Genomic DNA, 11636 nt, shown 5'->3' with positions numbered 1-11636 from the left:
AAGACAACCAGCAGCATGAAGAATTAATTTCACTCTCTAAAGTGGTGGTGGTTGTTGTTGCGTGGTGCTTGCATTCTCCCCTCTTTTGTTCTCTTTTATTTCCTCACTTCATCTGAAGAGGTTTCCAGGTTTCCGGACGCTAGAATAACAGGACAGAGGTGGGATAACCTCTGCTTCATGTGGCACCATCATCTTACAGCAGGAAGCGTTTTTTTTTCCTACAAAGCCAAAGCCGTTGTCATGCTTAACTGTTTCTCCTGTTTTCGATTAGCACCTATGGGTCTTGCAGATATGATGACACCCGGTGAGTCCAAACTACCCCTTCCTCTCAAAGCAGATGGCAAAGAAGAAGGAACCCCCCAACCTGAGAGCAAGTCAAAGGTATTTACCACCTCCGCACGTGGTGTTGGTTCAGCCTGCAGAAGTCTGCTGTGTTGTCCTTCATCTTCTCATTTTGGCCTACCCATTTCTGTTCTTTCCTGCATGCCTTTCCATTCACGTGCAATCTCTTTGTTTGTTTATTTTTATTTTCTTTTTTCCTTCATTGTGTGGATCTGAAAGTTACTAGTTCTTATGGCATTTTAACTTGCGGGGGCAATGCAACGCAAGCCAAAAGTTGCGTGGGGATTCGGCTGTGCCAGGTGGGTGGGAAAGAAGGATCTTGCCTGGTTTCAATACTTGCATTTTTCTCTGCCTTCAGTTATAGCTTCCTGTTTTGGCCGCCTCAGCAGCAGCAACATACTTTAATATTTTGCTTTCCTGCCTTATTTGATAAAATAAGGTGAACAGCTTGTGTTTTTTTTTTCTTTCTTTCATAAGGGGAAACCCATGCTTAGCATTCCATGTGAGCTTGAAATAAGCATGGTGGCTTAGTGACTTTAGCCAAGCATCCAGCAAACTTTCCAAATTATACTAATTAACAATGTTGTTTTAATACCTTTTATATATATATAAAAATATATTTATATATGTGTGTGTTTTCTGTATGTGTCTCTCTGTTTATATATATTTTATATATAAAAATTGGTCAGTCTGTTAAACTGGATGTGTTTTTTTTGTTTTTAATAAAGTTTGCCCTGCCTTTGTCATATTTTTTTTTTTATTCCTTTACCACAGGATAGCTACAGCTCTCAGGGTATTTCTCAGCCCCCAACCCCAGGCAACCTGCCAGTCCCTTCCCCAATGTCCCCAAGCTCTGCTAGCATCTCCTCATTTCATGGAGATGAAAGTGATAGCATTAGCAGCCCAGGCTGGCCAAAGACTCCATCAAGCCCTGTAAGTGGCTCTGGTTTTTTTTGGTTTTGTTTATTTTTTTGTAATTAATTATATTTTAATGCTTGCTTGTTTGTTTTGTAAATTACTTTTCTTCATTATTTATCCACTAAACAGTTTTCTTTCTTTGTAACACTGGGTACAAATTCTGCTTTTGGACGCATGACTGTAAGTTCCACTGCCTGGCTTCAGTGGAGCCTGAGCATGCTTATCCAAGGGCAAAATTTGTCCCAACCAGTACTTTGAAATAAGAAAGAGTAAAATTGCGTGCATCATGCAAGTGTGCTGTCTGGTAATACAGCAGTTGTCGTGAAGAAAACATCCTTCCTGTAATGCATCAGCTTCCAAGCATGCCGACTGTGTTGTTAAGGACAATTCCGTTTCTGTTCCTGGGCCCAAACTCCTTCACACAACTGACTTCACTCTGGTTGCTGGACTTGTCTTTGCTAGGATTATTTAGGAAAAAAACAAAACAAAACAAAACAAAATGAGAAATCTTCTCCCCTGTTGAAACTAATATCAATCAGTGTTTTAAATTGTAAACTCAGCACCACGGTGAAGCTGCCATGTATTGTTTTGGAAACATTTTTAATTTTGAATTGTGTATTTTGAAATACAATCATTAGGTTATCAGGACACAGTTTAAACCAAAATTGTTTCTGATTTGCTTCATTCAGTTATTTTGAAATAACCCAGACTGTGGGTAGAAAAAATTCTATTTGCATGTACATGTTTTGAAAACTGGCTTTTAGATGAATAATATTTAGTCATTCTAAAAAAATGGAGAGAGATGTGTAGAGCTAAACATGAATTTCATCATATATATATATATATATATATATACATATAGAAAATACATATACGTATATAGAAAGAGAATGCAGGCATAAGCTGATACAGCCTATGGGGAGCAAATGCCCACTTCGTCATTTTTGCTTTGGTGGTTTGGTGATTTTTTGTGAATTAGGAAAATATGTATTGTTCCTCTTTTCTTTCTTTTTACCAAAAGTAATAATGATCATAATTTCTCTGTAGCAGAAGACTGAAATATATTCTTCTGAGGAATATAAAGTGTTTTGTTCCTACATTAATGTGCACTTAAATTAGCAACAGTTCTTTGATAACAATTTTCACAAAGTCATACCTTGAAGAGTGTGTCATGGGGCAAACAGAGGAATGCCAGTTGGAGGGAAAAAAGCCTACCCATTGAAAAAACAAACATCTAGTGAATCCCTTGAGAAAAGGGGCAGCACGGCATGAAGTGCACCACCTTAATGTTTTGATGTTCATTTTGGCAGTGACTTTGAGTCTCAGAAGGCAGCTGGTGTTACTTGTTCCCACAAAGTCTCATCTTTTTCTTAACAGTGTTTCTGAAAGGGTGATACCAAAAAATCCCATCAGTTTTCTTTGTGGTAATGTTTCAGACATTGCTTGTTTGGGCGGTTTTCTGGAGGAAGGTAAGGGAGTTATTGCACAGGCCATCTAGCACATCGAGTTCTTCCTCTGCAAGGCTACCAAATGATAGTGCGTTCCTGAGCACGTTGCACGCACTGCGTAACAAATCCCAGAGTCATTGTGAACATACGTGGCTTTTTTTCCCTGTAAATATGCCAAAGTGTAGCACTGGAAAAAAATAAATTGAGGAAGTTTGTGCTTTCAGTTTCTTCTGAACACCCTTCTATCTGAATGTTGCTGCCTCTTTAGCTTCAGTTAGCTTCCTGGTACACCAATATGGATAAATACAGTTCTTTGGTATGATAGAAAAATAAGTGCTGTAAATTAGCCAATCCCTTTTTACCTCTGAAGGCCAGTGTATTGGATAACTTCATTGATTTAGAGCAGCAGCCTGACATAGGCTTGAACTATTGACTGAAGGGATTTCGTTACAGCTGAAAACAGCTGGAATTTGTTCATTTAAATCCCAGAGCTGCTTCATGTGCTACAACTTCTCCATTTCAGCAGAGGATAAAAGCAAGAGTGAATGGTCTGTGATTCACTTCACAGTATCCCTGTGATCCTACTAAGTGGGTCCTCTCTTTCAGCAGTTTTATATGGAATTGAGGCACGAGAAAATGTGGAGAAGGGGTTGTTGAATGTTACTTAAGGGCTCTCTGGGTACATCGGTAAATGGACACTTCTGCTGTGACAGTTCTGCACACAGTGTGCATCCCTGACAGTGGTGAGGTGGCTTTAAAATGCTTTAAAAGAGAACTTTCAAGTGTGGATATGAACTATGTAGGGTCACTGCAACATAAAACAGTAGGTTATGAAAACCACTTAAAATGCTGTTCTCTGCCCATAGGTACCCATGAACGTGACAGTGAATACACCCCAATAGCACTGTATCTCCATGCTGCTAGCTGAGGGGGATCTGCAGACTCCTTCAGAAGGAAATCTTGACAGAGGATTGTGTCCTGCAAAATCCTCTGCCAGAGATTGGACTTCAGCAGTTTTTGCTGACTGCATATACGCATTTGGTTCTGTAGTAAAATAAGTCTATGTAATAAGTGTAATTTTGGCAAATTCTACATTGAAGTGAGGGAAGTGAACGGTAGGTAGTTCTGTAAGTATAAATGCTCAAAGATATGTGCAGAAATAACTATCCACTGCTTCAGTGTGAAAGGAACTACAGGAACCTGTGTTGCTCTGAAGGCTTCTGCAAACTCACCATGTAAGGGTCTGTATATAATACAGTTTTAATAGGTGGTGGGTGTACTGAAAATAAAGTATGAGGTTTGACAGATTTAGTATGCAAATTGGCTTTGGAATCTGCATACTTTGGTGGGATTTTTAGAATTACCCGTTTAAACATGGCCAATCGTGGCATGTAGGAGAGTGCTGTGGATTGAGGGCACAGTAGGATACAACTAAAGCGATAAAGGTGTGTGCCACAGGCTGTCACGAGCATTCTTTTATTACCAAAATTATCAACAAACCTAACAAAAGAAAGGTCATGGTCTGTATTCTTCCAGCATTGCCTGGCATGCACACATTTTAGTTAACAATCTGCTAATGGGATCTGCTAATGGGATCTTCATTTTCTGAGGGTTAATATTTACATATAGCAAACTTAGGATTCCAGCTGAACCTGCCCATGTGGAACTGAAGTTTGTTTGTGTGTAGACTAGCTTGCACACATCTATCATTTTTATATGTTTACATTTATAAAAATAGAGGAGAGAAAAAGATCTTTACTCTTGAGGAATAGCATTCTTCCCTCCAGTGCATTCTTCTAAAGTTAACATTTCATTTTAGAAGAAAATTGCACCCATTTTACAAAGCATGACAACCTGAAAGCTCACACAGTAAGAAACACTTCTTACCTTCTGTAAGCTGTGAAAAGTTTTCAGATTATACTGTCATTTTAGAGCCTGCTGACAACACTGCTGAAAAGCAGCATCATTTGAGATATATGGTGGAAAAAAACGAGAATGAAAAATTCTTAACTGTTTCCATTCTGCTCTGAGTCTGATTTGAAAAGGGAAATCTTACGATATAAAAATCAAAATGTAAAACTGGCAGATCCAAACATTCTTAATTGTGAGCTACCATAAAAGTTAAATATAAGCTATTTTGTTGCCTTCATATATTAGAATATAAACACATACAAATTTGGCTGGGCAAAAGCTGAAATTTCCCAACATCATTTTTATTAGAGTTCTGTGGCATCATAAGTGTCAGATGAAAATTAACGCTGATGAGCAGCAGAGTAACTTTCTTAGTGCAGCTGGTAGTGGGGTAGCTCCAGTTAAATCAGCTGTTCAAGCCTATGTGATCATATATCTGTTCTCATTACAAAATCAAATTAGTAGTAACATGGCTTGCCTATTTCCCTCTTTCCACCCACCACCAAAAAACATCTTTGATGAAGTGTATTTGTTGAAAAGAGTTAAACTGATTTTCTTAAACACCCAGATACACAGCAAGTGATGTTGAGTAAACAGAATCAGTTTGTGCTTTCATTGCATAGTCTGCAGGACTGGTGTCAAAGTACTTTCCTGCCAGCCACTTAGCATTAGTAAAACAAATGCAGCCTTGACTCTGATTTCAGCAGAAGTTGTAACACAATTGGCTCAAGTAAATTCAGGAGTGCACCTCATTTTTAAACAAGAAAGGTGGTAATATCTGTCTAGGAAGGACTGCCACAAAGAAGTTAGAGTATCAGGAAGCAAGGCAGAAAACTTTACAGGAGGCTATTTATTTAATTGAAATGAATATTCATTCACTGGAAGGAACAGCAATGGCTCATGGAACTGCTGGGTCACCCCCCTTGGCTTCACATCTCTTTTCTCCTGGCTCTCCTCCAGCGTTGCCAAGTTGCAGCTAATGGCTGGAGGGAGATACAGCGCCTGTCATATTTTCCAGGCTAACGTGCAAGATGAATGGTGGCAATGCTTTTAAAATCATTGGCGGCTGGATGATACCTCGCTTCATCCCTCATGGTGTTGTGTGCCAGTCCTCACCAGCACTGTGTGGGGTCGTGAAAAAAGTGGGTGGTCCTGTAGCATCCATGAGGTACAGGCAGGGTCATCTTTAGAGATGTTCAACTAGAAATAAGTTCCTCTTCACCTTAGAATAGTGCTGTCTCCTGTTGAAAGTGAGGTAAGGGAGGGAAAGAGTGATTGACCAGATGAGTTTCAACAAGTGTCTATTGCAATCAACAACAAATTTTAAGATTTTACCATACAGACATAAAAGATATGTTTCCTTTCCTATATTTGGCTCCTTTCCCGAAGCTTTATGTCAATCTTTTTCTCTTGTGTTTAATTCTGAACCACTCCAATCTTCCACTGCTGAGCAAATCACTTCACCTTCAACAAGCAGGAGGGTTTTCCTGCAGTAGCAGCGGCCCCTCTCTGCTATCAGGTCAGAGGCAGCTCAGACAGGATGTAGGCCATCCACACGTGGCACAGCACACAGCTCACGGTCTTAATATTGCACAGAAGAGATGCCATGAGAAGTTACAGCTTGTTAGCAACCTCAGTGCTTTCTGCCATCTCCACCTAGAGAAGGGCATCATGAGCTTTCATTAGTTATGAAGCCCAAATAGCTGCAGGAAAACAGGTTCACTCCTGTGTTTCTGCCACACAAGAAAGAATTCTGCGCTTCCCACCTCTTTTGCTTTTCCTGATGGTGGTTCAGCTCCGATTGCTGCGCATCCCTAGTTTTCCCCAGGTCATAATGCAGATTCTCTTTGCAAGGCAGGACATGCGAGCTGCTGCCTTCTGTGCTCTTTCAAGAGAGGAGAGTAGCAGCTACTCATACGCATTATTGGCTCAGGCAGCTAATTGACAGCTCACAAAGAGTATTGCCACCCATCTCCTTGTACTGTAGGCACTCTTGTTCATCTTGCTTTTTGGCCAGTGATGGTGTGAAGTGGTAGTAAAGGATTAACATTTGTGACTCTCTAAAGAGTACTGCTCCTCAGTGTACTAGTTTGCCCAGTGATTCATTCTTTAGGCTACTTTTGTGCAGTTCCTGTTCTGGAGGAACACTTTCAGGTTTTCTCACCCTTTTTGGGGGGGGCAAAGAGGAGAGGATTGTTTTGGTTTGATTTAAGGATTCTGTGAACTTGTGTGGGACAAACTTATTTTTAATTTTACCCAAATCATTGTCTGCAAAGCACTTTGAGAGAAGTGGATGAGAAGCACTATGTGAGAGCTACCTCTTCTTAAAATGATATGAGGCAACATCAGAAACTTGCCTTCTGGGATCCAAAGTTCAGATAAGTGAAAGAAATATGAAAATGGGGAGTTTGGGCCCTATATTTAAAAAGCTGAATTATCTGTATATGGACAGAATGTACTGTTTGTGCCTGAACTAGTAGCCTTCATTCCTGACTGTTGTGTGATAGCTTTAGTTTGTTTGACATCTTCTCTTTTTCAATGTTGTGAGTTTCTTACTTTCTTTTCCCTCCCCCTCCTACCCTCCCCCCAACTCTTTTTTTTCTTCTTGCGATTTAGAAGTCAAGTTCCTCTACCACAACTGGAGAGAAGATCACTAAAGTCTACGAGCTAGGAAACGAGCCGGAGCGCAAGATGTGGGTCGATCGGTACCTCACGTTCATGGAAGAGAGGGGCACGCCTGTGGCCAGTCTGCCAGCTGTCGGCAAGAAGCCCCTGGACCTGTTCAGGCTCTACGTCTGCGTCAAAGAGATTGGAGGTTTAGCACAGGTGAGAAGAAGCACTTGAAAGTGAACTTCCTGAAAAGGCAATACATGTTTTTTTCTAGAGTATTTGCTTCCTGTTATACCATTACATTTTCAGCCCTGACAACGTTATTGAAAAAAATGGAGTTTTGTGCTTTAGTATTTGTCTGGAGTTCATTCTGGGCTGCATAACTGCCCTAAAACTCTAGAGTGTGAATCAGCATTGATTCTTGCTATAGGCGGATGAAATTGTTACCTGTTCAGGGGAATACAGTAATGCCACTAAGAGAAGAAAAGAGGAGTCACAGAATCACAGAATTTAGGGGGTGGAAGGGACCTCAGAAGATCATCCGCTCCAGCCCCGCTGCCAGAGCAGGATCACCTACAGTAGGTCACACAGGAACACATTGGATCAAAGGTACAAGTAAGAAACAGATGATAGAGCTGAAAGAAAAATATTCTGAAATCCGTCCTTCCCAGATGCTGCCTCTAGGACAAATCAGCTTATCTCTCCAGAGAAGTGGCACAAATATTCTTGAAATACAATCCTTTGTCCCAAATCTTTCACCTCTTGATTGTCTCTGTTGGTACATTTGTTTCTGTAGACATGGACTGTGCTTTCCCTGTGTCTGGAAAATGCTTACAGGATATTTTGGGTTGCCTTACACAACATAGGGATTACAAGGAAAAGGTGAATTACTTAATTGAGATGAAGGAAAATGAAAGCAGGAAGAGCTGAGAATAAAAAAGTCACAGGAGAGAGAAGCTTTGGTTTGTGTTCTTGACAGTTGGCTGGAAGTTTTGCAAGGGGATGTTTGCAAATTACTTGTGAATTCTGCAAGACTGATGACCACAGAGCAAATCTAGATGTTTCATTGTCTAGCAGCATCAAAAGGGAAAGCAAGAGAAAATGATCAGTATTTGCATTGTTAGATTTGATAATTGGTCATCTGTACTTGCCTGATGCTTTTTCAAAGCATCCCTTGCATCTAGGGGATCACTCTGGCTAGGTCCTAGAAGCTACTGTGAAGTGCTGAGACCTGTAACTTCTGTGGACTTAAGACTGTTTGTGGGTGTTCAGTGCTTTGCAAGACGAGGTATTATAGCAATGTAGATAGTGATTGTGTGGGTAAATGCAATATTGACTAGAAAATAGATAACATTTAGTATTTAAATAGATACAATTTTACAGTAATCACAAAATCTAAACACGAAAACATGGCAAACAAATTAGATCCTCAGAAAGAGAGCACATTGTAATAAGAAAGAAATGTCTAGCATCAACTAGTACCATTTCAATGCTGTTTTTAATATACACCTCACAACACAAGATTTGACTACTGAATTAGATCATTGGCCCTTCAAGTCCAGAGATTTTAGCTATTCCTGTTATTAAAGGAAGGCAGAGAAACCTAATATAGTTCACCTTGCCAGTTGTTAAATGCTGTATATCGGTAAGAGATGTTATCCTGACATTTTTAGTGATCAGCTCATGCCCCCCAGCATCATAAAGATTTGATTACTTTTAGCTCAGAAACTTTATTACAGGTAAATCATATCACACAGCTGCTCTGCCTCATACAGTGCGATTGTGCCCATAGTATGACTCTTAGCATCAAAAATTAAGCAAGATGGGGGACAGATGGGATATTCTAGAGAGTCATTCATGTTTGCTTATTATGGAAATTTATTTTATTTTGGGACACTCAGTGTTGATTTGCAGTGACAGACGTTACGCGTTGCCAAAGAATAGATGCTGTTCACTTAAGCTGATTTTTGAAAGAGCTTGAGTTACAAATGTATGTGCTTCAGTACTGGTAAAAAATTGGCACTTATGATAAAGGCTTCTGGTTTTGCTGGTGTGCCCATGAGAATGATCCACCACACGTATCTGTTTGGGGCTCCTAAGAGGTGCAGAGCTTTACCTGCTGAGGTTTATTTAAATGCATCTATGTGATGCTCTCCTAAAAAGCTGTTGCTCCAACTGCTGCGCTCCACATCTCATGATTGTGCCTGGAGAGCGACAGGCAATGGAGCTGTGTGGCAGCGGTGTGTGTTTTCTGTCTGAACAGTTGCAATTGATGGGGTCCCAACGTGAGCAGACCAGCTGTTGGCAGTCTTCTTTTAAATGCCAATATACTGGGCATTTAGGCATGAATGTTTCTGTTTGCATTATGCAATGTGTTCATTACGAACCACTTAGCTGTAAGTCAGTAGGCACAAGGGGGCTGTGTAAGTGGATTTCAAGCCTCAACAGGGGCAGTTTATGAAAACCTTGTCTTCTTTAACTCCTGGGTTCTTGCAGGATGTACAAGAGAAATAAAAACTATTCGCACAGCCATGCCAACCTGCTTGCTATTAATGCTATCCTCAAAAGGTCTTTCCTGACTGGCAGCAGTTAAGGGGTTATTAAACACTGAGAGAAACGTTAAGAAATGTTGCTGGCACGCAGGCTTAGGAACAGTACAGGTAATAATGACAACGTTTGTAGCTGTACCAGTTAAGTTGGAGTCATTAAAATTTCAGGCCTCAAGGCAAGTAGCAGTCATCATGGCAGGCAAGAATCGGGATTCCTCCCCAACAAAAGCTGAGATGCTTAGACAGTGGGTTTAAAGCCCATTTATTTCAGTGTTGCTTCCCCTCCTTGAACCCTGCCTACCAGTTGCACAACTGGTTGAATTAACTTTGGGCATCAGATACTACAGCAAAAATAATGGCTGGTGTGAGAAGTGGCGGGTGGGAGAGGGGCAGCGGGGGGAGCCAGTGACACCATCCAGGGTGACAAATGAACTTCGCTGTTACTACAGGTCAGCTGTGTTTGAGGAACTCATGAACAGAGTCTTTCAATATTCTCAGTCTTACACAGCAAACAAGGCTCGCAGCGGAGTTGTGCAGTCAGCACTGTAATACAGAGTATTGCTGGACTAGCCCTACGTGTTTGAAGTCTGCCTTAATTAATTAAGGGGCCTCGCTTCATCCTACCTCTCATCTAGCCAAAGGATCATTGATCTGTCCCTGCAAGATGCCCTAAAGTGAAAGGACTTGAACCAGGACTTATAGGCTGAACTGTTTGACAGTGGATGGCTATTTTGGAGAAAAATTTATTTTTCGTATCAATGTTCAAACACATAAACTGCAGAATAATGCTGTTACTGCTTTCTAAATTAGTTTTTAGAAGCTACTTTAAAATTAGAATTGGGTGGGTGTGTGTGGGTGTCAGAGATGGCGAGAATGAGCATGAATTTGCTTGGAGATGGATTGCTAACTGAAGAGCATAGGCCCTGGAAGAGCACGAAGCATTTAAAAGATGCACCATGCAGAAGACTCTCCACAAGCAAAGCTTTTTGTGTAGCTATCCGCAGGTTCCTTAATGGCTTTATAACTGTAAATGCTGTCTATGCATTACTCTGTGTGGGAGTAACAGTTAAAAGACAAAAATAAAAAAGTAAACCAAAACATTAAGTGCTGCTTTTTTTTTTTTCTTTTTTCTCCTTTTTTTTTTCCTCCTGATTTAAACCACTTTGCTGCAAACCAGTGATTTTGCCGTTTGTTTTGCTAGGTTAATAAAAACAAAAAGTGGCGTGAGCTGGCAACCACCTTGAACGTTGGCACTTCCAGCAGCGCAGCCAGCTCACTGAAAAAACAATACATTCAGTACCTGTTTGCCTTTGAGTGCAAGATTGAGCGAGGGGAGGAGCCCCCTCCAGAAGTCTTCAGCACTGGAGATACTAAGAAACAACCTAAGATTCAGCCGCCATCTCCTGGTAAGTTAGAAAAACTGCAGTCTCTTACACAACCTTTTTTTGAATGCAAAAGATACTAGGTTGCCGTTTATATATTTAGAAGCATGCCTTGCTAATGCTGGACAAATGACGGGGGTAAATATGTTGTTGGCATCTTGTTTTCAAACTTGGAGCTAGCTCCTGAGCCGAGTCAGATTTAACTCTGAAGAACCATCAGCAGTCGTGTCTTGCTTTGTCATTGCTCATTCTAACATACAAAGACTTGTGCACCGGCATACCCCTAATATTCAGAGTTACACTGGCACAGTAAAAAGAATAGCATTACACACATACGTGCTTGCGCTGTAAGGCAAGAGGCAGCTGGTACAAAAAGAAGCATCCTTTCTTCTAAAGATCAGCTTCTGGTTCTTGCGCTTTCCTTGCTACGACCCTGAAGCTGCATTTTCAACACAAGTGTTGGTCAGTGAAGCTCT

At 40.7% G+C, this 11636-nt stretch overlaps 1 protein-coding gene across 1 annotated transcript; it reads left to right on the top strand.

Annotated features, from left to right (window-relative positions):
* Positions 1–271: 271 nt before the first annotated feature.
* On the top strand, positions 272–11184 carry LOC104280301 (AT-rich interactive domain-containing protein 1B-like; the record flags this gene model as incomplete). Its single annotated transcript, XM_009877907.1, has 4 exons — positions 272–381; positions 1117–1275; positions 7236–7445; positions 10980–11184. Coding segments are annotated over 4 exons (684 nt in total), but the record flags the coding sequence as incomplete, so codon positions are not given.
* Positions 11185–11636: the final 452 nt, after the last annotated feature.

This window comes from Apaloderma vittatum, unplaced genomic scaffold, assembly GCF_000703405.1.
Source record: "Apaloderma vittatum isolate BGI_N311 unplaced genomic scaffold, ASM70340v1 scaffold42391, whole genome shotgun sequence".
Lineage (NCBI taxonomy): Eukaryota > Metazoa > Chordata > Aves > Trogoniformes > Trogonidae > Apaloderma > Apaloderma vittatum.
Note: the sequence above shows the minus strand (reverse complement) of the source record. Positions and strands in the feature narration are given on the sequence as shown.